The 26,526-nt window shown below is 39.0% G+C and overlaps 1 protein-coding gene across 3 annotated transcripts in view; it reads left to right on the forward strand.

Annotated features, from left to right (window-relative positions):
* Window positions 1–26,526, forward strand: part of FMN1 (formin 1) — a 209,397-nt gene that overhangs the window by 89,533 nt on the left and 93,338 nt on the right. For all 3 annotated transcript variants that reach the window (XM_076344909.1, XM_076344910.1, XM_076344911.1), the window contains one exon: window positions 23,568–24,349. In XM_076344909.1, coding sequence (XP_076201024.1) covers window positions 23,568–24,349 — 782 coding nt within the window. The remainder of the gene's footprint in view (window positions 1–23,567; window positions 24,350–26,526) is intronic.

A 26,526-nucleotide genomic window follows, 5' to 3' on the forward strand; every position in this document is an offset into this window, starting at 1 on the left:
TTGTAACTCGACTGTGGGAGGCAATGGTGAATAGTGTTGAAAGCTGTTGTATGCCAGAATGCTTATCAAAAAAACTTTTTTATAGAAGTGGGTGATTTCACTTTTATTTTGACAATTTAAAATGTCTTTTACTTATATGTAAAAGTAAAATTTCATTTCAGCTTCAGAAAGAACATCAGAAGTTAGATGCTTTAACACCAAATGGAAACATTTTAAAATATTTGAATTTGTCTAAATCTTCTCTTTTGTAGATAGTCTATTACAACAAAGTTGAATTTTTTTGAGCAGATTCAATTGAAAAATGTCTGACCTGGATGCTCTTAGGTAGGGATCTTTATCATTCCTTTCTGGAAAACAGAAATTTTTAACTCCCACTCCCCCCCCTCAGTTTTGCGTGTGTCTATGTGAATTCTTGCATAGGATAGGGATTTCACAATTTGTGAGAACTCACTGTGTTTTGAAATCTACTATTAAAATATGAGGGCCAATGATGAATAGCATTGAAAGTTTTGATATGCCACAGTACTTGACAAAACAACATTTAAGAAGTGGATAACATCCTGACTTTTGGTGATAAAATTTTGCTTCAGGATGCTGAGATAGTTGTTTTTAACCTTTACAAGATGAAATGCATCTGTAAAGTGACTAGCTGCTTTGTGTGTTCTTCACTGGATTTTCATGTCCTGGCATGCACAAATAGAAGAAAATCTGTATCATGCATGCTTCTGTCTGGTGAAATGGAGTTGCAGCTCAAAGGAGCAGCCAAGGTCAGCAAGGGTTTATTAGTCAGGCTTTCCTAATGAGCTGTTCAGGCTTTTCAGCATTTCCATGTGGTGTTACTGATGAAGGTCTCCCAGCTTGTGGTTAATTATTGATACTACTCTTGCCTAACTTGAAATGTTTCAGTCTTTTGTGCTTAGCTGCTAAATATATGGTTTCACCACTGTGTGTGTACTGTGTGTCTTTATGAACCTTCTTCTTGGCTACTTTGACTACTTTGTGCTCATGAAGGAATTCTCCCTGTTCAGCGTGGAGCCTCTCTGCAGTGCAAGACAGTGAAAATATAAAGATGGAGAAAAGCATAAAAAATATGAGAAAGAAGAGACTGAAATCCTATGTAGTTGTATTAAAGTATTAATTTCAGTACTCCTAAGGATCTCAGACAATGGGAGCAAGATGTATGCATTTCTTGAAATAGAAAAATCCTAGCAGGAGAAAAATCACCCTGTAATGAAAAATTTGCATGACCAGTGCTAGAGAAGGTGGAGTAGCAGACTAGGGAATGATAGCAAAGGACAAGAGCAATAAAACAATAACTTTCTACCGGGTGCATACAAGCACACAAAGAGCTAGTGAGAAGCACTTTAATCTCTTTGGAACCACTTGTTGACAATTGCATCTTCATTCAGAAAGCAAGCTTGGAATGATTCTTCATGGTGTATGAAGATATTCCCCAGTTCAGTGCTTAATTATGTTTTAAAAACTTGCACATTGTAATGCCTATATTCATGTCATACTCTATAATCAAATTCTTGATGAAGTTTTAAGTATCTCTGCTGTGCTCTGATACTTACATTAAGCAAAATTCTCCCCCTTCTTCTCCTCCATTAACATCCTATTTTCCATATTTTTGATGCAATGGGTGCTTTTCATCCTTATTTTCCTGTAATGGTATGTTTACACTGTGATTGTTTTCTTATCAGATAGCTTGAATATCCAGGAAGAATCTTTTCTTCCATTGTGTTGGGTTTTTTTCACTGCTACTTGCCATATCTTATATTGTCGCTCTATTATTTTCATCAATATAATTTCACTGTAAGAACTTGGATTGTTTAGACTTCACGTCAGCTGCAGAATGCTGTTAATTCCACATGCTGATCCAAGGATTCTCCTGTTTATTTAAGAAGTTACCACAGACCATATTCTATATATTAAATACAGTGAAAATCTCTTTAACTCTGTTTCAGCACATGGACACGGACATGGTATTATATAGCTAAAATGTGTGTAGAGATCAACAAGATAATTTATAGCCTTAAAACTTCAGCAAGACTGAGCTCCTGCTCGAATTTAGACACATTACAAAACACTCTGCTTAATTAGGGCTAAAATGAAACTCTTCTAAAAAAATTCATTGTAAAACCCTGCCTTTATCATAGTTTGTGAAAGTTAATTTATCCCCAAACCTTGAGTAAATATGTTATGCACTCAGGAGAATAAAGTGGAACACATACTGTGAACACAATGACATTTTATTTTGACAGATTTGGAAGACCTCTGTAACATAGGAAACAATTGTCTACAAGAGAAACAAAGTGAAAGGTGATCATGGGAGTATAAAAGCCACAAAAAATTAAGTAGTATCAATGTTATCTTACCATTTTAATTTTGAAAACAGGTACCCCATGCCTCCTTGCCAAAATTATCTGCTTTTTGAAATTTACTACACCAGACGTTTGTTTGAATCTAATAATTGTAAGCCATTTCTCTGAATGAAATACATAATTTTCTATAGTTTAAAAATTCTGGCTCTAATATTCCTGTCTTTAGTACAGGGACAAATCTGGCAAGGATGAACATTTTGCTGATAGAGGGAAAATCTATCTGAAATTGGAAGTTAAAACTTTTGAAACAAAACTATTTTTTTCTCATATTCAGTAAAGACTTCAGAGTTTAGCAGCTTCTGACTTTGCAAATCTAGTGTTCATTGTACCGATTGCATCTTCTGGTGCTGACCAAATTTTTAATGTGCCATTCCCACAAAGCCACCGAAGATACCGAAGCCACCAAAGTTGTTATAAAATAACACCGGGGCAAAACTAAGTTCCACTGATTAATGGGTGCCACAAGTTACTCTTGGTTAGGTGGGGATCACCCTTCCAAAGATGCTTTGAAACTGAAAGCTAGGAGCCTGTCCCCTGACCCCCTTTTGATGATGAGGCAATGTGAAAGAAAAGCCACTGGAATTTGAAGCAGACTACAAGAGCTGGAAAGATGTATAGAGATGTGAGAGGTGGAGCTTTAGGTAGAAAATGGTGAGAAGAGATACTAGGACGAGACCGGCAAGCTGGAGGGGGAAAGAAGTAGTCTGGAAGCTAAGACAGAAAACTATAGGAGATAGACTGTAGAGACTTGGATCTGGGCATCATGATACAGGTTTTACTTATAAGTGGACGATTTCCCCCAGAATATGTATCCTAGAATAAATGCAGTCTATTCAATATTTGATTTTATTTTTGTTGGTCAGTGAGTAATACCCTCCCTTGTTTATTAATCAAAATGTGGGCTGAATACAGATAGTTTCATCATGGGTTTTCCAGTGTCACAAGTTTTAATTTGTCAGGATGCTTCATATGTATAAATTGGATTTTACAATATGTATTTAGATAGGCATGTATTATTTTTATTCATATTTTATGCACAGAGACCTAAGGTATAACAAATTTATTGGGATGCTTACATTTGTATATATGTTCATATCAAAGTTCAATTTTAACTTACCTTGCAACTATAAATTGGATCCCAGAATCTCAAGATAGTTGCTTAGAAAATAAGGTGTATCATTGGTTACCACTTGAGAAAGTGACTAAAATGACTTGTGACTCATCCTGCAGGAACTTTGCAGTTTGAGCAAGTATAGAATCTGCTTTTCCAGGTCAGCATTTTCATGCCTTTACTATAATACTGTTGTGTCTCTTCCTGAGGTTCCATGCTTTGTTCAGCACACATAATACAGAAGTCTTAAAAGCTTGCAGCTTTTTCATAATATAGTTTGTAATTATTGTCTGGAATAACTCCCATCATGTTCACTGAATGAGATACTGGTTCTGTTGAAGAGTAAGTTTCTGCGTAGCTGCGCTACATGGAAACAATGATGGAGAGGGAGAAAATTAAGGTTGCTTTGGCACCCACACTTGTTTAAAGTAGGTATGTCTTTTACACAATTACAGGGTCATTTCCATAATTGATGTTATACTTCTGTTTATCTAGGTAGAATCTCTGGAGTTCATGAGCTGTATCTTAGATAAGTGTACTGGTATCTTTATCTGCTAAGTGTAGCATAAACATCTCTACAGCATTCAAAAGAAGACTAGTTATAAACACGCTGTTGGGTTTTCTTCTAAATGTTACCCGATTGGTGAATATTTGAAGACTGTCTTCTGTTTTTACCACTAAAGTTTATGATAGTATCTGCAGAATTGGAAGCTTCCTAGTTAAACTAAGATAGAAGTCACAAAAGATGTGTAGGATCTCCTCATATACTTTGCCCTGACAAGGATATCCACAGCTTGAATCTTCTCTTTAATCATTATAATTGAGGCAAGTATTATATTGTCAATATGAAAAAATCTTTTCTATAATGAAGTTGTGAGGAAAGGAATAGGTTGGTGTTTTTTGTCCTTCTGTTGAAAGTGTGTAACAATGAAAACTGTTTTTTTCTGAATGTGAAGCTGAATGTGAAATTAACCTCTGCCTTAATTTCCTTTGCTATAGAGAAAGAGGTAGTATTTTTTGTAGTATAATATATTCTGTTGAAGGAAGGACTGTTTCACCAAGCAATCCATTTGTTTTGACGTGTTGAGGTCTCTCGCTATAACACGTGAGGAACGTGATAATTGTAAGCATCAGAGAATTACTCTTTTAGGTGATTATGTTTCTTAAAGTAAAATCGAACCTCTGTTGTTATTTTGATATCTGGTGTCAAAAAGGCCCAAGAAAATTAATTTCCCTCCATAGCTAGGAAGTGAATGGCTTGCTACACCTCAAAATCTTTTAGTTGTTTTCATTGCATGTGTGAATTCTCTATGTGTTGGTGGCGAGGCTAGCCATCTCCTCAGTGTAGGTATTCTTAGAATTTTTAGACAAAAATTGTGTTCATACAGAATGAAAATCTTCAATTTCTAAAAGTGTAGAGTTACTTTATTCTCACAGCAAACTCATAGTACTATTTGGCTGGATATTTCCTATTGAAAAGTAGTATTCATTGTTGCCCGTTATCCTTCTATAGATATATAACTTTATCTTTGCTTACTGTTTTCCATGTGCTGTACTTACACTGCTTTTTGCTTCGAATTTTGCTTCAACCAAATCATTGGTTGCAACTTAGCAGAATGTGATATATATCGTTACTTTCCTATGTAGTTACAAAGCTTTGTTATAATGGCTTAATCTCGGAGTCTGGTTTCCAAATAAATTAGTTCTTTATACTATGAAGCAATGTTGACAGTAAACTCTCCTTTCCTCTCCACCCCCTCCCCAAAAGAAAAGGAAGAAAAGAGAAGAAAAACAAGGTTGCATTACAATTCTGGCAACATCAGCCACACTAATAAAATCAAATTCAATGTTGTTTTACGACTTTGAATTTATGTGACTGCACAGGATCAAAGGATTTGTATCCCACTGGACTGCAAGGTCTATAGTTCATGGCAAAAAAACTCATCAAAAAGAACATTTTAGTAGTAAGGCTTTTCATTTTAATCAGCCACAGTAATAAAAAAGCTGTTAGGTGTCCAAAAACATTCTCCCAAGATCAGAGACAACTTGCTCTCTACTACAATCAGTTTTCTTATTGGATCCATACTGCCTCTGTAGTTTTTGTCACTGAAACTTCATCTTCAACTTGTTTTCAGCCATTTTTTACATTCCAAATCATTATATGTATCAGTAAAAGTAATGATTCATATAACTTCCCTGGCAAATGAGAAATACTGTAACTTCTTTATAGTAAATTTTCATCAAAACAAGTGATTAACTAAAATAGAATTTTAAATACTGGTCTATATTTTTATGTATTGTATTTTAAAATATTTGAATAGCAATTTATTTTTTTTTCTCCATGGATATAATCTTTTGCACACCACCACAAAGCGTAGGTGTTAGTATTTTTGTATCTACACAGACATAGTAACCTAGGCTGTCCTAAGACTAAGGTAGCAGCTGCAAGTGAGAAGCAGAATAGGGAAGTAACTGCAATGTTTGTGATAGGAAAGGCTGTTGTTATCATGTTTGGATTCTGCACGTTAGTTGTTCATGGTCCTAGTTCAACAAAAGTTTGAAATGAATTTTTAACATATGGTGTGGTTTCATTCTTTAATTAGCTTGGCCTCAGAGAAGTTGTATGTAATATATCGTTTACATTCATTGATGTGTTGCATGCTGAATTGCCTCATTCCATTCTGCAGAATTTAAATGTTTAACAGAGTTTAACAGTATGTAGAGATTTTACCAATGGAATTGTCCGTGAAAGTATCAGTTTTCCTTGAAATTTACAGGTAGGTCTCAGTTTAGCTGGCTACCCCTTTTTTACAAACTGTGTAAGATTTATTTTTCCTAGCATAAGCTAGCTTACATTTAGCAAGAATCAACACATGGTCACTTTCTGCAAGGATCGCTCCCTTTCTGCATGGCATGACGTGTTGGATGTTACATGGCCTCTTGTAGCTGCTTACTTGCAGCTTACTTACTGTACACTACTTACTTGCAAAATTCTAGTGGGTGTGGTATTCCCTTCTCACTGCTACCTGAGATACATGCAGGCTTGTATTGGTTTTTGTCAGTTGAATATTTTCATGGTTTTATTCTTTTTAAAAACATTCATTCAAATGAACAGAAACTTTTGTATTAGTGGGAATTTTATGTTACCTACCAAACATATAAAATCTACATAAAATGCTAAATTATCTACTGTTAATATTTATTTATTAATAACCTGAAATTTACCCCTTTAAGCACATGTTGTTAACAGTTGGCTTATTAAGTAATATTTAGTCTAGTTTTTTAGAGGTGCTATCATTTATCTCAAGGGATGACATTGCTTAGCAAATGTGCCTGTGGCAAGAAGTTAGTGAATCCAAGGCATTAATAATTTTCTGCTTGATATATATATCAGATTCAAGAAGGATTTAGATTCCAGTGAGATTTCTCTCTGAGTGCAGAGATGCCACAGTAGAGTACATAACTTACCAGGTGCTAAAGTTGATATAATAGGATCCATAAATCTGGAGTATGCTGTGGAGTACAATGAACATTATTAGAGATACTTTTCCATATATTGGAATTCATAATGTTTGCAGGATTTTGGGAGATTACCAAGAAATTTCAAGGACACATCAAGGGTTCTGTGTGGGTGTTTGATTAGAAGTTATGGGGGTGGGGGGGATTTACTTTTAGTAAGAGGGTTCATCTGAGTAAAGTTACCTGTAAATAGGACAGCTGTAGAAAAGCAAGGGCTAGAGATGAGCTGTTGTGAGCTGTGTATTATATAACAAAATTCTCCAGGTGAGTTAATTTGTGTAATCTAAAATGGTTGGATGGTAGTTATTAACAGGGAAAGGGCTGAGGGGAGGATACGTATATGTGCAGGAAACAAAACCTAGATGAGTGTAATTTTACAGAAACATTTACAGAGCAGACACAAGGCAATCAGGATGAGGAAAGCAAAATTTAAGGCAACCTGGAAATCACTCAATGAGGAGCATGAAAAAGAGAACAGAACATTAAGAGAGAATTGAAGGTCCACAAACAGCTGGAAGAGGAAGTGCTGAAGCTTAGAAGAACATAGGACTGTGTGCAGTCCATAATGCAAGGGGTGGTTTGTATCTGGTATGGAATAGTCCCTTGAAATACGTGGTCCTGGTCAGAAAACAGCAACAGAGTCCTTGTGTCATAGATCTGCTTTGCATGGCTATTCATACTCTTCCTACAGTGACAAAAGTGGAGGTGTGTTTGTCACCTTTATACTTACATGGTCACTGAAAGCTTAGCACTAGTGTGAAAGAATGAGCTGTTTCAATTCCTGCTCCCACTATATTCCATTGTCAGCAGACTTAATAAGTTCCAGTTGTAGATTTATTTTTTTTTAAACTTATGGTACATTTTTTTTTTTTAAACCCAGCTATTTCTTATTTACTGTCTTTATAGAGCCACTAGACTCAATATGTACAAATGCACTGGCCAAAAGCTTGCAAATCTTTTGACAGGCACTTCTTGTTGGAGACAGGCACACAGGCTTTGTAATTGAAAGGATGGTAGCCTGGCAATTACTGATTCTGGGTCCTGGAAAATGGTGAAGAGGAGGAAGAGAAGACAGAAAGCATATATAAAGAATCAGATTGCTAAAGAATGGGATTTAATTTAGGAGAAGAATCATTTTATAGTAATATAATAAAAGTGAAGTGTGACAACAAGCCTATAATGAATATAGTCATTTCAGTGACACATTTCCCGTGTAGTATACAGTTGAATATGCATAGAAGATGAAATCAGAAAGACGAAGAGAAAACCAGCACTGGGAATTGCTAGGAAATTAGTTCGGGGAGCAAAGCAAAGGGGTAATACAACTGACATACTATACAGAGGGAGGAGAATGAAGAGTAGCTCAAGGTGTTAATAAACATTTCTTAATTTTGTATGCAGAACTGAGTCTATAGAAAAGAAGTATTCAAAATGTGTTATAAATGCAAACATTCTGAAGTGGCATGAAGAACATATTACTGGCTACATCAAGAATAGTTTTGACTGCAACTGGAACAATGAATTGGAATAATATTATAAACATATAAACATACAAGAAAATGTAAGAATATGTTAATTTAAATACTCACTATAAAAATGCCATGCTTGATTTGATTGTTTTTGCAGTAGAGAGAGTAGATATTATTATGTTAATACCTTCAGTTTCTCATTGATTTTCTGTATTCTGAGAAGTGCAGTTTGCTGGTTTTGAAGTTTTTCTAACAAAGAATAAGAAAATACCAGAAATAACAGCAGACGGAGTACAAAACACAGTGCATTTCTCAAAAATCATTTTTCCTTAGGTTGCCTTTAAATACCTACTTGTATTGAGTGTATTACTTTCTCATACATTCATTCAGTTGTTCATTTACCTGTTTGTTTTTTTGAAGTTGATCTTGGTTAGATGGTGTTTCTTCCAGACAGGACAAGGAAAAAGATGAAATTAAGTATATCATACCAATTATTTCAGTACAATCAAAAAGGTGAGAAAGGGAAGAAGTAGTAAAACTTCATGACCATCTCCTTCCCTTTATTCCAGTCTAGAAATACAAGGTTTTATTTTATTTTGTATCCATCTGGACTGGTGGCATAAGAATGAGAAATTCATGAGTGAATTCAAAATTCCAGGTTGATGGCATTACTTTGTTCTTTCTGGTAGATAATTCACACGACTTGTGCAGTTATACTGACAACCCTTTTTTACATTAGTCAGACCTTCAGATAGTATAAATATGAGTCTTATAAAGGCTGGACATGCTAACTGCATCAAGCTTTCTGTCTGCTGTTACACTTTCTGTAACAACAACTTTAAGCTCACAGTAATATGCATTTTACAATGAAACAGAGCTTTTAACAGCTTCACTCGTTATATGAATATGCATTGTTTAAATATAGCAATCCATCTGTTAACTATGACTATAAAATATTAAGTAAGGAAGTTATTATGGAAGATGCATTCTGAGCCATTCCAAATGTGTAACTGATATACTCAAATACTTAATTATTAAAATTCTTAATATAGGATATACAACTTGATCATCTAGGTTTCTTTTTCATAAATAGAGATTTTTATTATTTTGTTTTAAATAGTTAAGCTATTAAAGATCTGTTTTGGTTTTTGGATGTTTAATGATATTTGGCATGTCAAAATGCAATTTGATTACAGTGTTGAATAATTGTGCAACTTAGTTTTTGGAAGAATAATATCTTTTTTTTTTTAAATGTGTAATCAAATAGCTACATGCTTGGTGTTTATTTATAGGTTTTACTTAACTGTAGTAACCTGAGGTTGAGGACCTTTTCATACTATATCCTTGTAGAAACAGTAATTGTTCAAATAATCACAAATCAATCTTTACAAGTAATTGCAGGTGTTGTTAAATCAGAAGTTGTATTTCATAACATATCAAACATGATATACATTTTCACAGTAAATATTTAAATTATCAAACTTGAAGTGAATTAGTGCTTAAAATGTTATGTGAATTTTAAGCCATCTGTAGCCCTATATATAAGTAATAATGCACATAACCTTTTTAAAAAACTTCTATATGTTGCCATGTAACTGGGTGTATTTTAATGATGTGATATACCAATAATTTTGTACTCCAGAATTACTGGCTATAAGGCTGTATTTCTTTCTTAACTACCCAAATGCCAATAATTGTTAAATAACTAAATATTCAAAAATATATAGAAAAACAATGTTATGTATACCTGCTATGGTCAAATTTCCTCCCAACTACTTTTGCTACGTTTCCTCTATAAAAGTATGTATTTAATATTTTTAAATTAGAAGGATAATTGGGCTCTGTATACATAGCCTATACAAATATTTAGAGTTCTGGGACTGTTTGAGAATGGCCAATCATTTAGCTTACTTTTTTACTATAAGGTATAAGAATAATCCTTACCGCGTACCCTTGAATATGGTGATATACCATATGTAACTGATTATATTTGTTGAAGTATTTGTTAGAGAGGAATTTTGATTTTTATGTCATTTGGCACAGGTTTAATTTTTTTTCATTGAGAAATCCTTTGCTAAATCTCTGATTGTTGTTAAAATTTAAAACAAATGTATGTTTTTTCAATGACAGAGATTTAACAAAAAAGAACTTTTTTTTTCCTTTGTCAACACAATACAAGAATAAAAATTGTGAGCGCTTCCAAAAACTGAAGATGAAATTACTTAGAATGAACACAAACAAAAAGTCAGAGGCTGTCTGTGAAAAATGTGTTTTTCCTCTCTTTTCTATGCACAGTACTTTGATGACCAAAATACTATTACGGAAAAAAAAAAGCTGTAAAGTCTATAAAAATATTTTTCATCAGCAGCTCAATAATTCTTATCTTTTTTTCTTTTTTCTTTTGTTTCTTTTTTTTAACCCCCACCCCCACCCCCCCGCCCCGCCCTGCATTTCCACTTCTAGAAACCATATCCTTAGATACTTTGTGTCTTCTTTGTTCCCATTTTTTTCATTTTCATGGCTTGGCATAAAGTAACAAATTAGATGTAACAATCAGCTTATAAAGTCAGAGAAGGGAATAAAATCGAGCTCACTTTCTCTCTATTATGTTGTTTTTCCAGGCTAATTAGAGTAAAAACTAGTAAAAGTGTGTGTTTCTCAGTTAAAGAAGAGGTCTGTCTCTGATAGACATAGAACAGCTTTGTTCATTAAAGACGTGCCGTTTTTACACAGTCACTTTTCAGAGTAGAATTGCACTGTAAACGTGGGTGAAAAAATATACATTAACAGTGAAGCATCAACTTGCTAGTTTCAAAGCAAAAGTTCTGCATATTGCTTGCTCTAAACACTGTTTTAGAGCACTTTTTTTTAATGTCTTACTGTTACACCTCTCAGGATTTTTTTAAACATTTATGGTGCAAATAAGTCTTGACTAATAACAAGCCAGCAACTGATTTTTGAATGTAGATTGCTGTAGAGATTTATGGTTTCCTCATGTTCATACATACAAATTGTTCTAAAACTTTTCATATCAAAGTAATTCTATGTCATGGTTAGAAAGTCTTTGTCCATGTAAAATCACATTATATAAAGCAATAACACAACAAATACACTTGAGTTGATTGCATTTCATTGACTATATAGACTATAATTGACTATATTGACTATATTAAATAAGACTGTAATCTTTCTGTCACCTATCAGAGCACAGAGAAAAGCTGTCACATTGGTATTGGGATTTGTCTGTGTCAATCCACGTTATCATTTCAAAGACATTTAGACAACCTGTATGTTACATTCTGAATGAGAGGATTTAGTCTCTTTCTTTTGTGATTAAATACATGCTTTATCATCTGAGACTGTAATGGTTAATGGAAGTATGGTACACTGATTCAGTTTTTGGGCTTTTTCTTCCTTTGAACATATGCTTCATGTGTTCCTGAGGCTCACGGGACCAAGGCTGAGCTGTCAGCATTATTTCAGAAAATATATCTTGTCTTTTTTCTCTGTGTTGTGTCAAGTCCCTTAGCAGGTGCAAAAAGGAAGTCACTGGAGTCATAGGGCAGAGGACTGGGTGTGAGGGGACAAAACAGAAAGATGTCGGGAAGCTATTCCAAAAACTCTTCTTATTTTCTAGGTTACAGTGTATCAATATTTTGGATATTTGCATAATCATCTTTGTATCATGGCAATATCATGTATTTTAGTAAGAGGGGTGATTTTTTTTTTTTTTCAGGTGTGGCTTTTATTTTACCCGTTAACAGTAATAAATTTTCAGGAAAAGGGTAATACAGGTCTTCTAAGCTTATACATAAACATCTGTGTTTAAGGGAACTGAGCGTCAGCTGGGGTCATTTGCTCTGGTGAGGTGATTTTACTCAAGGAAAATTGATCACGCACATTCCAATGGCAGATACCAGACAAACCTTGAGAAATTAAAGAAATGCATTTGTGAGTACAGCTGTACTGGTGAGGCGTGAATAGCAAATAGGCATGGACCTTATTTAGTCAGAATCAGAAGTGCAAAAACTCTGAAACTTGTGTTCCAAGCAAGGGCAGATTTGGAAGCAAAATAAGCCTTATCAGGGAGAGGGATAGACTGAACTGCCTATTTATTCGGCCTCTTCAAAATGGATATTTTGTGGAAGCTGAGAGCCTATGGAAGTGTGGTGGGTTGACCCCGGCTGGACACCAGATGCCCACCAAAGCTGCTCTATCACTCCCCTCCTCAGCTGGACAGGTGAGAGAAAATATAGTGAAAGGCTCGTGGGTCGAGATAAGGACAGGGAGGGATCACTCACCAGTTACCATCATGGGCAAAACAGACTTGACTTGGGGAAATTAGTTTAATTTATTACTAATCAGATCAGAGTAGGATAATAAGAAATACAACCAAATCTTAAAATACCTTCCCCCTACCTCTCCCTTCTTCCCAGCTCGACTTCACTCCCAATTTCCTCTACCTCTTCCCCCTGAGCGGCGCAGGGGGACAGGGAGTGGGGGTTGCAGTCAGATCATCACACATTGTCTCTACCACTCCTTCCTCCTCAGTGGGAGGACTCCTCACACTCTTTCCTGGCTCCAGTGTGGGGTCCCTCCCATGGTAGACAGTTCTCCATGGACTTCTCCAACATGAGTCCTTCCCACGGGCTGCAGTTCTTCACGAACTGCTCCAGCATGGGTGCCTTCCACAGAGTGCAGTCCTTCAGGAACAGACTGCTCCAGCGTGGGCTCCCCACGGGGTCACAAGTCCTGCCAGCAAACCCGCTCCAGCGTGGGCTCCTCTCTCCACAGGTCCTGCCAGGAGCCTCCTCCAGCATGGGCTTCCCATAGGGTTCACAGCCTCCTTTGGGCACATCCACCTGCTCCGGTGTGGGGTCCTCCACGGGCTGCAGGTGGATATCTGCTCCACTGTTAACCTCCATGTGCTGCCGGGGCACAGCCTGCCTCACCATGGTCTCCACCATGGGCTGCAGGGGAATCTCTGCTCCGGCGCCTGGAGCACCTCCTCCCCTCCTTCTTCACTAACCTTGATGTCTGCAGAGTTGTTTCTCTCACATATTCTCACTCCTCTCTTCGGCTGCAGTTGCTCAGTTTTTTTTTTTTCCTCTTCTTAAATATGTTATCACAGAGGTGCTACCACCGTCGCCGATTGGCTCGGCCTTGGCCAGCGGCAGGTCCGTCTTGGAGCTGGCTGGCATTGGCTCTATGGGACATAGGGGAAGCTTCTAGCAGCTTCTCACAGAAGCCAACCCTGTAGCCCCCTGCTACCAAAACCTTGCCATGCAAACCCAGTACAGGAAGAATGGAAAAAGAGTACATCGGTCAGGAAGGTTAGTTTTAGAGGTCAGAAAAGCATAGGATTAAAAGGACAGTTGACAACAGTCAAGCTGAATTACATCTTGCAAAGTAAATTTAAGGGTACAGTGGAAGTATTCTTCAGCAATAGAAACAGAAATAAATTAAGGAAACAAGGGGGGGTGTTATCCAGTAAGGGTGAGGTGGAGGCAAAAAGCAATGTAGATGAACCTAGAAAATTAATACCGAATGAGCTGCCCCAGATTTCGATAGTAGTGATCATGAACACAGGGATAGCATTTTTCTTAAACTGAACATACACACAGCTTTTAGTAGCTGAATAGGGCACAAGGATTACTTTTTTGCATATGACATTTCTATTTATATATTCTAATATGGTGTTGTTGACTCATGATCAGTTTGTGATATGCTGTCCTTCGCAGATCCTTTTCCCTTAGAATTGCCGTACTACTGATCAGTCCCTTCAGCGGCTATGTGCACTGCAGTTTTCTTTTTTGAATCGTAGCACGTATTTTCAGACCACTTCCTTGCCTGATAGAATTGAGAATTGATAATAATTTTAACAGTGTTCTTCAGCATACTAGCATAGCATTGTTTGCATAATTAATACTGATAATAAATGCAAGATTGTACCAAGGTAAGGCGATTTTTTTCAGTAGCGTATTGCTGTCTGGATTAGGCTTAAGATACTCAGGATGTACTTCCAAATTTATGATTGAAATCTGATTTCAGTACATTAAGGCTTTTACAGTACATTATTTATATACGTATATTTTCTCTCAAGCTGGCAATGTAAAGATTAAATAGTAACAAGGTTTTACTGAACGTACCTGCCTCTAATCTGTTATTTGTAACAGTAATCTGATGTTGGGGAAATTTAGGCAGCTGTAAGTATCAATTTTGTGTGTGTGTGTAAAGGAGAGGGAGGAATACATTACAAAAACTAGATAATGTCACTGACTGACTGGCAAGAGTCATTGACACAATGAGAAGCCAGACATCCTCTACATGCCAAGGCCTGAGGGCTTAATTTGATATACTCTCTGAAAGAGTGGATTAATGCTGCAAGAAAGTGAAATGCTCAGGGGAGTAGAAAAATGTATTCCTTGCACTAGTCTGTTGGGTGTTGAATCTACATATACAATCCCAATTTCTTATACGAATGTTGTTGAGAAGCAGGCAACCAGGCTTCTAAACAAGTTAGCAGAGTGGCAAATGCATTTTTCAAATGAAAAAATTGTTATCCTGTATATCTGAAACACGCTGATGAACATCTCCCGAATTGTTCTTTGTAATGCCTTGCTTTCATTTTATACAGAAATTTATATAGACATTTTACTCTGATAGGTTTCCAAATTCTGTACCCTTCCTCAGGAATAAATCATGTTCATTCATGCTGCATAGGGTGGCTTTCTAAGCTTTAGTTTCCAGCCTTCCTCCCATATCTTCTGTCCCTCCAGCCTTCTTCCCACACCTTTCCTCCGTCAGACATCTTGTTTCCTGCTGAATATTTTTTTCCATTTCATTCTGCTTAAAATAGCTGTGGCCAAACTATTATTTTCTGATGATAGCCTTTGGTCATTGTTCATCTTAACAGCAGTTCCCAAAGACTCTAGGAGTCTGGTGCACGATGTGCCATGAAAACAGACTCAGTATATTGCCAATATTATAGTAGTAATTGCTGACATGATTCAGTAACAAGATACTGAATAATTTGAACTGTATCTATTCAAATCCCTGTAGATTTTAATTTAGCTAAAAATTGGTTCTTCCCAGCAGCCACAGGTATTGTTTATGTAGTCATCATAAACTAGAGATGCCGGGCGAGGGGAACCTCAATCCATCCCACTCCTACCAGTTTGATGCCAGGGCCAGCAATAGATGCCCAGAGCCTGGAGAAGGAACACAGGTCAGCAGGAGAGCTCCTGAAGAGCAGCACAAAGGAACTCCAGCCAGTAAGACAGCTTCATCGGGGGCCCAACTTGAATGCCTCTATGCAAACGCATGTCGCATGGGGAATAAACAAGGGGAGTTAAACGTGTGCATGCCTGCAGGACTACGACCTTACTGACATCACGGAGACGTGGTGGGATGGCTCCTATGATTGGAGTGTTGGTATGGAGGGATACAGGCTCTTTAGGAAGGACAGGCAGGGGACACGAGGAGGGGGTGTCACCCTCTATGTCAGTGACCAGCTGGAGTGCAGGGAGCTCTGCCTGGGGATGGATGAGGAGCCGACCGAGAACTTATGGGTTAGAATTAAAGGGAAGGCAGGGACAGGTGACATTACAGTGGGGGTCTGCTACAGGCCACCTGACCAGGAAGACCGAGTGGATGAGGCCCTCTATAGACAGATAGGAGCAGCCTTATACTCACAAGCCCAGGTCCTCATGGGGGACTTCAGCCACCCCGACATCTGTTGGAGGGACAAGACGGTAGGGCATAAGCAATCCGGGAGGTTCCTGGAATGCATCAATGATAACTTCCTTCTCCAAGTGGTAGAAGAGGCAACGAGGAGAGGTGCTATGCTGGACCTTGTTCTCACCAGCAAGGAGGGGCTGGTGGGGAATGTGAAGCTCAAGGGCAGCCTGGGCTGCAGTGACCACAAAATGGTGGAGTTCAAGATCCTTAGGGCACCGAGGAGGGTGCACAGCAAGCTCACTACCCTGGACTTCAGGAGAGCAGACTTTGGCCTCTTCAGGGATCTGCTTGGTAGAGTGCCATGGGACAAAGCCCTGGAGGGAAGAGGGGCCCAAGAAAGCTGGGTAATATTCAAGGATCACCTCCCTCAAGCTCAGGAGTGATGCTTCCCAACAAAGAGGAAGTCCGGCAAAAACGCCAGGAGGCCTGCATGGATGAACAAGGAGCTCCTGGACAAACTCAAACACAAAAGGAAGCCTACAGAGAGTGGAAGCAAGGAGAGGTAGCCTGGGAGGAACACAGAGAAATTGTCTGAGCAGCCAGGGATCAGGTTAGGAAAGCTAAAGCCCTGATAGAATTAAACCTGGCCAGGGACATCAAGGGCAACAAGAAAAGATTCTATAGGTACGTCGGGGATAAAAGGAAGACAAGGGAAAATGTGGGCCCTCTCCAGAAGGAAATGGGAGACCTGGTTACCCGGGACACGTAGAAGGGGGAGGTACTCAATGACTTTTTTGCCTCAGTCTTCACCGGCAAGTGCTTGAGCCTCACCGCCCAAGCCGCAGAAGGCAAAGGCGGGGACTGGCAGAATGAAGAGACACCCACTGTGGGAGAACACCAGGTTCGAGACCATCTAAGGCACCTGAAGGTGCACGAGTCCATGGGACCCGATGAGATCCATCCGGGGTCCTGAAGGAACTGGCGGATGAAGTTGCTAAGCCACTATCCATCGTATTTGCGAAGTTGTGGCAGTCCGGAGAAGTTCCCACTGACTGGAAAAGGGGAAACATAACCCCCATTTTTAAAAAGGGAAAAAAGGAAGACCCGGGGAGCTACAGGCCAGTCAGTCTCACCTCTGTGCCCGGGAAGATCATAGAACAGATCCTCCTGGAAGCTATGTTAAGGCACATGGAGGACAGGGAGGTGATTCGAGACAGCCAGCATGGCTTCACCAAGGGCAAGTCCTGCCTGGCTAACCTAGTGGCCTTCTATGATGGAGTGACTACATCAGTGGATGTGGGAAGGGCTGCAGATGTCGTCTATCTGGACCTCTGTAAGGCCTTTGACACGGTCCCCCACAACATCCTTCTCTCTAAACTGGAGAGGTATGGATTTGATGGGTGGACTGTCCGGTGGGTGAGGAATTGGTTAGATGGTTGCATCCAGAGGGTAGTGGTCAATGGCTCAATGTCCAGATGGAGATTGGTGATGAGTGGCATCCCGCAGGGGTCTGTGTTGGGGTCGGTACTGTTTAATATCTTCATCAATGAGATAGAGCACCCTCAGCAAGTTTGCAGATGACACCAAGCTGAGTAGTGCAGTCAACACGCCAGAGGGCTGGGATGCCATCCAGAAGGACCTGGACAAGCTCGAGAAGTGGGCCTGTGTGAGCCTCATGAGGTTTAACAAGGCCAAGGGCAAGGTCCTGCACCTGGGTCGGGGCAACCCCTGGTATCAATGCAGGCTGGGGGATGAAGGGATTGAGAGCAGCCCTGCTGAGAAGGACTTGGTGGTACTGGTGGATGAAAAGCTGGACATGAGCCAGCAATGTGCGCTCGCAGCCCAGAAGGCCAACTATAACTTGGGCTGCACCAAAAGAAGCGTGGCCAGCAGGTCGAGGGAAGTGATTGTGCCCCTCTACTCTGCTCTGGTGAGACCCCACCTGGAGTGCTGCGTCCAGCTCTGGAGCCCTCAGCATAAGAAAGACACGGACCTGTTGGAGCGGATCCAGAGGAGGGCCACGAAAACAATCAGGGGGATGGAACACCTCTTGTATGAAGAAAGGCTAAGAGAGCTGGGTTTGTTCAGCCTAGAGAAGAGAAGGCTTTGGGGAGACCTTCTTGCAGCCTATCAGTACTTAAAGGGGACTTATAAGACAGATGGCGGCAAACTTGTTAGCAGGGCCTGTTGCGATAGGACAAGGGGGAATGTCTTTAACTAAAGGGGGGTAGATTCAGACTAGATATAAGGAAGAAATTTTTTACGCTGAGGGTAGTGAAACACTGGCCCAGGTTGCCCAGAGAGGTGGTGGATGCCCCATCCCTGGAAACATTCAAGGTCAGGTTGGACGGGGCTCTGAGCAACCTGGTTTAGTTGAAGATGTTGCTTCACCCCCCCCTATGGCAGGGGGGTTGGACTAGATGGCCTTTAGAGGTCCCTTCCAACTCAAACTATTCTATGATTCTATGATTTTAAAGGAGTGTTGACAGACACCTGGAAATAAAACTGTAAGCTTTGGTAGACATATGTATACTATAGTGAAAAATCTTTGGTTCCCATTTAGATGAAGACAGTATTTTAACTGGAAAGGTTGTGCACAAGTGCTTCTAACACTAATTTCTATTCAATAAAATGTCTCTCTGTTCACATTATATTTTTAATATTTCAGGATTCTGGTGACAGCATATAGTATAAAAGTAATTTTGATTTATTTATTTCCCACTTGAAATTGTGAGATGGAAATAGTTCTATTACATTCCATTTTAGTATGTTAGATTTGTTTATAATAATGTAAAGTATAAAAAGGTTCTATTGTTTCTATCCTTTGTTTTATCAATTGCAAGAAAGAAAAGATTTGCCTGTATATGTACTCTGTCACCAATTCCTTTAGCAAAATTTAGTGACTTATCTTTTTATTAAAAATACTAACTATAAATTTGATGTATAATGCATCAGAAGAAGGATTCTAAACTAATACAAATTCCACAAGTTCTAAAGAACAACCCATTTGTAAAGTCAAGAAATCATCTTACATAATGAATGGTTGTATTGACAAAAAGGTCAAAATTTATTTTAGTTTAAACTTAGTTTAATTTAATTAAATTTAGTTAATTTTAATTAATTTAGTTTTAGTTTGAGTTCTCCATAAGCTACTTCGAGATTTGTATATTGAGGTCTAGTGATTATCAGTAAATATCTTGCAGCCTGAATTCTGAGATTTCATTCTAATAGGCAGTACCATGTAAAAAGTTTTAAGCCACAGAGAGGTGAAAATTGTAATTTTTTAAAAATTATTTTTAGTTATTGACTTACTTTCAGGAGTCAAAGGTGCCTAAGTTTAGTACACACTGGTTTTCTTTATTATTTAATACTACATGTTGATAAGGTATCTAACTAGTCCTTATTGGTATAATAAAGAAAATGTAATAGACTTTATATATACTTGTCATAGTACATGACAGAATGTTTAAATTCTGCCTGCATGGAATGACTGGATGCTGTTTGATCTCCACTTGATTAATTTTAAGATTTTAGACCATTTCGTCTCTTTTGAAGAAATATTTACCAGGAAGCAGACCTTTACTAAGAATATGTATGTATTATTTATGTATATATATAAAATTAGTACATATTAATATACATATTCTTGAAAATTTTGTTGAAAATACTAACATAGTTATGTAAACTGGAAAGATTTCAATATTATTTAATCTTATTTTGGTGAACAAGACTTGTTTTGAGATGTAAGGTAATTAAAATAAATAGAATCATAGAATCATAGAATCATTGAGGTTGGAAAAGACCCCTAAGATCATCGAGTCCAACCGTCGACCCAACACCACCATGTCCACTAAACCATGTCCCTAAGTGCCTCATCTACTCGTCTTTTAAATACCTCCAGGGATGGGGACTCCACCACTTCCCTGGGCAGCCTGTTCCAATGTTTCACCACTCTTTCAGGAAAGAAATTTTCCCTTACATCCAATCTAAACCTCCCCTGGCACAACTTGAGGCCATTTCCTCTCGTCCTATCACTTGTTACTTGGGAGAAGAGACCAACACCCACCTCGCTACAACCTCCTTTCAGGTAGTTGTAGAGAGCGATGAGGTCTCCCCTCAGCCTCCTTTTCTCCAGGCTAAACAGTCCCAGTTCCCTCAGCCGCTCCTCATAAGACTTGTTCTCCAGACCCCTCACCAGCCTCGTTGCCCTTCTCTGGACACGCTCCAGCACCTCGATGTCTTTCTTGTAGTGAGGGGCCCAAAACTGAACACAGTATTCGAGGTGCGGCCTCACCGGTGCCGAGTACAGGGGCACGATCACTTCCCTACTCCTGCTGGCCACACTATTTCTGATACAGGCCAGGATGCCATTGGCCTTCTTGGCCGCCTGGGCACACTGCCAGCTCATGTTCAGCCGGCTGTCGACCAGCACCCCCAGGTCCTTTTCTGCCAGGCAGTTTTCCAGCCACTCTTCCCCAAGCCTGTAGCGCTGCATGGGGTTGTTGTGGCCGAAGTGCAGGACCCAGCACTTGGCCTTGTTGAACCTCATACAGTTGGCCTCGGCCCATCGATCCAGCCTGTCCAGATCCCACTGCAGAGCCTTCCTACCCTCGAGCAGATCAACACTCCCGCCCAACTTGGTGTCGTCTGCAAACTTACTGAGGGTGCACTCAATCCCCTCATCCAGATCATCGATAAAGATATTAAACAAGACCGGCCCCAAAACTGAGCCCTGGGGAACACCGCTCATGACCAGCCGCCAACTGGATGTGACTCCATTCACCACAACTCTCTGGGCCCGGCCGTCCAGCCAGTTTTTGACCCAGCGCAGAGTCCACCTGTCTAAGCCGTGAGCCGCCAGCTTCTCTAGGAGAATGCTGTGGGAGACGGTGTCAAAGGTCTTACTGAAGTCCAGGTAGACCACATCCACAGCCTTTCCCTCATCCACTAGGCGGGTCACCTGGTCATAGAAGGAGATCAGGTTGGTCAAGCAGGACCTGCCTCTCATGAATCCGTGCTGGCTAGGCCGGATCCCCTGGTTGTCCCGCTCATGCCTTGTGAGCGCCCTCAAGATGAACCGCTCCATAATCTTCCCTGGTACCGAGGTCAGGCTGACAGGCCTGTAGTTCCCTGGATCCTCCTTCCCGCCCTTCTTGTAGATGGGCATCACATTGGCAAGCCTAATAATAATTGTTTTATTACTTATTGCTCTTTTATATTGCAGTCAGTTGGATAAGACCGATCTTTTCCATTGATAAGATGTTCAACGCATTCCCAACGTGTCATTTTTGTTAAGCCTGCTTTTCTTTTTTGTGCTTAGTAATTTTAGCTTTAATTCTTGTTTATGTTAATAATTTTATTATTTTTATTAACAGAAAATGATTTTGAAAATGTGAAAGAGCAAAAAGCAAGACAAAGCATAAAACTATCACCTCAAATATAATTTTGAGTTTAAATAACCGATTTTATATTGTAAATTAAAGACTGAAGATCTGTAGTTGAAAAGGTATATAATACTAACACAGTTGCTTTCATGCCCTGTTAAATGTAATAAGTAGTTCTGTTAAATACTGTGCTTGTTTTACAGTGTGGTTTTAAGGTGACTTCAGATTTACTGCTGGGAAAATCTTTAACGTTCAAAGTAAACTGTTCTATTGGGGAGTTTTTGATGTCCAATAGGGGGAAAATACTATGATAAACAAAATAGCTAAATTCCCTAAGGCAAACTTACTTCATTACCTCATTTATGGATCAGTATGCCGAGTTTAAATAGAAAGATGATTGCTCTGGAGCAATTCAAATGGCAGAAAATCTTTTGGTAGTTGAACTGAACTAATAAAGCTGAGTGACAACAAACTTCAATAGAGTAACAGCAGGAAAAGAAAAAAAAAGCCAAGCAAAAAATGTTCTATTTGTTGTACATATTAGTCCTAGTTCTTCTATAAAACTAATAGAAATTGCGTTGTTTCCAATACAAATCTCTGATTATCTTTGCAAGACTTTAAACTTGATTTCCCACCTTTACACTTGCCAGTTAAGAAAAGGAGCATTTTGCATCCAATATTTTCAGATTGTTTACTTTGGACTTTATCTTAACAAATTTATAAGAATGCAAGCTAACCATACTGCTGTAAGAAATAACATATATTGTTTGCGTATCTATTCAAGCTTCTTTATATGATATAAAATTACAGTATATTACACTACTGTATTTGCCATACTGAGCTACACATGCATGACTTGGATGCATATTAATGAATGCTGTAAACTATTAACTCTGACATAATACTCAAGTTGGATTGATAAGTAGGGAGTGCTATGTTGCCACTTCTGACCAGCACTATGTGGGAATTTTTTAAGTGTAAATTGCTGTGCCTGCAGGAATTTGGGAAAATCACAGCTCATTAGCTGCTTCTGTTCAAATGTTGGCTTCCCTTTGTACAGATCTTAAAAGAACCATGGAAAATGCTTTCAGGAATCATTGCCTTGCAAAGAAACAAGATAACACCAGTCAGCTGCCTGATAGTATCATGGCATAACAGAAAATAACTTGTAGGGACTTAATCATCTGGAATAGCAGTATTGGACTGGATTATTTAAAGGAGATATTTCTGTGTCATATGTTCTGTATTTTTCTGATATATGGTAAGAAAAGTGGGGGGTTTTCTTCCTTACTTACATATATTCTTGAAAGACTGTTATTTCCTTCTACCTCAGTGAATCCTCTTGATCCTCTTGGTTCTAAGATTTGTTTTCCTGAATTGTAGATTAAAATATATCTGGTAGAAATGAAGTTTTAATCTAATAGTAAAGGTAAATTTGAAGGAGAATTTATGTGTATCTCTGTGAATTTAATTGATGAGAACACTTTTACTAGATTGAGAAAGTGTTTTAATTTTTGTATTTAATGTATTATCTGGGAGGAATTTCAACTTCTGTTGTGTTTAATCTATTTTTTACTTCCTAACATGTTAACTATATATATGGCATATTTATGAAATGAAATAGTCAATAAAATCATGTCATTAAGTATAATACCATTCGAAAAAGGTACCTTTTTTCTGTAATGAGCTATTAATTATTGCATTCAGCAATTAAAACCCAGTAAATCTGCTTAAAGACAAGGTACAAGTTAGAATTTGCTAAATTGATGTTCTGGGTATTTAGTCATAAAATATATTTTGGTGAAACACACACTGCTTACATTTCTTTAAAGATTAGTAATTGTCCTGTTATGTAATAGCTTGCAATAAAGCCATTTAGAACTGGGAAAGTGAAGTACTTCTGTCATTATGGTTTGCTTAAAGTAAGAACATAGTCTAAATGTGCAGATTTTTTAATTACTACAAAATAAACACTTTAGAAAAATATTTGCACTAACTTTTTGTTGTTGTTGTTCTGCAGTCTCAGTTTGAACTCAGGGTATTCCATATTCGTGGAGAACATGCTCTGTCAACTGCTCAGCTTGAGGAAACCATTGCACATCTGAAGAATGAACTCGATAATAAATTAAACAGAAGAAATGAAAAAGCAAAAGATATTGGTGTTTCTACTGAAGATGATAACCCACCAAAGACATACCGAAATGTATGTATACAGACTGACAGAGAAACTTTCATAAAGCCTAGTGAAGAAGAAAACAGAGCTGTGAAAAATAACCAAATAGTACCCAAAAAACTTAATATTTCTTCTTTGTCACATACTATTTCTTCCCAAAGTGAAAATAAGGACAATTACAATGTACAGTCTTCAGAAAGTGTCTTATCTTGTCAACCAAAACAAATGTTGCCTCCTCCACCACCACCACCACCACCACCTCCTCCTCCTCCCCTTCCTGATTCTTCACTACCAGGTTTAGTTCCTCCACCACCACCTTTGCCAATGGGTCCGACTTCACTGACATCTCAGTTTGGATCTGGTCCACCACTGCCACTTCCACTTTCTGAAGGCTGTAGAAATTTTCAAGCACCACCACCACCGCCACCACCACCGCTTCCAGGGTTGGGACCTCCTGTTCCTCCTCCACTGCCTGGATTTGGGTTACCTCCACCCCCTCCACCTCCTGGGCCTGGGTTCTTTTTTAATAGCACTTTATCTTCAAACCAAGGTCCTCGAAAACCTGCCATTGAACCTAGCCGTCCCATGAAGCCTTTGTATTGGACACGGATACAATTACAAGGCAGCAGGTAAAATACATTTATTTGGACTTAGAGTTGCTATTTATAGGCCATGATATAAGGGTATGTATACTATTTAAGACTTAATAACAAAAAGTTAACAGTCTAGAAAAGTATAATAAAATCAGTGTAAAGGCATGGAACTTACATGTTTTAAGAAAAAAATGCAATCAGTTCTAGAAGTCTAAAAACAGATCATAAGAAATTATTTTAAAATATTAAATATAAATTAAAATTATATGCATTATAAAGGAAGATTTTGTGCATCATAACAAAAAGAAATTTTGTCATTTTTTTCCCAAAAGTCCAAGTACTCCATGGACAACTCTAGTGACAGGGTGGTTCCTAGACTTAGCACTAAAGAAAAAAGGTAGCCAAGAGATTAGAATTTAGTATTAGAATTGAAATGTTAAAGTTTGGTCAGGTCAGAGAACTTAGAGTTTCGTTTTTGCTTTCCAGTCACTTCAGGTGATACCATCTTCAGAGCACTATGTTGTGTCATCTTCTATGATTCCAGTTCTAGAAACAGTTAAACTGGTACCGAACCTCTGTGTATAATTCTGTCAGAGCAGGAAAAGTAAAGCATATGTATAAATATATGCAGCTCAGGAACCTGTAGCATGAAGCATCCATTATGGAGGAGTCTCAGTACTGATAGAGACCTCTATAGTTTAAAAAAATATAAAAAATAAAAAATTACCAATCTTATTGTGGTTTAGTGCTGGAATAAAATGCTAGATACTCTTGAGGGAAGGGATGCCATCCAGAGGGACCTTGACAGGCTTGAGGAGTGGGCCCATGCAAACCTCATGAGGTTCAACAAAGCCAAGTGCAAGGTACTGCACCCGAGTTGGGGCAATCCCCAATATCAATACAGACTAGAGGATGAAGGGATTGAGAGCAGCCCTGCAGAGAAGGACTTGGGGATACTGGTGGATGAAAAATTGGATGTGAGCCAGCAAAGTGAGCTTGAAGCCCAGAAAGCCAACCGTATCCTGGGCGGCATTAAAAGAAGTGTGGCCAGCAGGTCAAGGGAGGTGATTCTCCCCTTCTATTCTGCTTTTGTTGAGACCCCACCTGGAATACTGCATCCAGCTCTGGGGCCCCCAGTATAAGAAAGATATGGACCTGTTGGAGTGGGTCCAGAGGAGGGCCATGAAAATGATCAGAGGGCTGGAACACCTCTCCTATGAAGAAAGGCTGAGAGAATTGGGGTTGTTCAGCCTGGAGAAGAGAAGGCTCGGGGGGGGGAACTTATTGCGGCCTTTCACTATGTAAAGGGGGCTTATGAGAAAGATGGAGCAAGACTTTACCAGGGCCTGTAGTGACAGGACAAGGGGCAATGGTTTTAAACTAAAAGGAGGTAGATTTATATTGCATATAAGTAAGAAATTTTTTACAACAAGGTTGGTGAGACACAGGAACAGGTTGCCCAGAGAAGCTGTGGATGCCTCATCATTGGAAGTCTTCAAGGTCAGGTTGGATGGGATTTTGAGCAACGTGATCTAGTGAAAGATGTCCCTGCCCGTGGTGGGGGGGTGGGACTAGGTGATCTTTAAAGGTCCTTTCCAACCCAAACCATTCTATGATTCTATGAAAGTAGTCTAATAGTATATACTGTTGTAGCAAATCTAAAGTTACTATGAAACATACTGGTTGTCATGGTTTAATCTCAGTCGGCAACTAAGCACCACGCAGCCGCTCGCTCACTCCCCCCCGGTGGGATGGGGAAGAGAATTGGAAGAGTAAAAGTGAGAAAACTCATGGGTTGAGATAAAGACAGTTTAATAGGTAAAGCAAAAGCCATGCACGCAAGCAAAGCGAAACAAGGAATTCATTCACTACTTCCCATCGGCAGGCAGGTGTTCAGCCATCTCCAGCAAAGCAGGGCTCCATCACGCGTAACGGTGACTTAGGAAGACAAACGCCATCACTCCAAATGTCCCCCCCTTCCTCCTTCTTTCCCCAGCTTTATATACTGAGCATGACGTCACAATGGTATGGAATGTCCCTTGGGCCAGTTTGGGTCAGCTGTCCTGGCTGTGCCCCCTCCCAGCTTCTTGTGCACCTCCAGCCTTCTCAGTCGGCAGAGCATGGGAAGCTGAAAAGTCCTTGGCTAGTGTAAACACTACCTAGCAACAACTAAAACATCGGTGTGTTATCGACATTGTTCTCACCCTAAATCC

The sequence above is a fragment of the Aptenodytes patagonicus genome, chromosome 7 (genome assembly GCF_965638725.1).
Source record: "Aptenodytes patagonicus chromosome 7, bAptPat1.pri.cur, whole genome shotgun sequence".
Taxonomy (NCBI): Eukaryota; Metazoa; Chordata; class Aves; order Sphenisciformes; family Spheniscidae; genus Aptenodytes; species Aptenodytes patagonicus.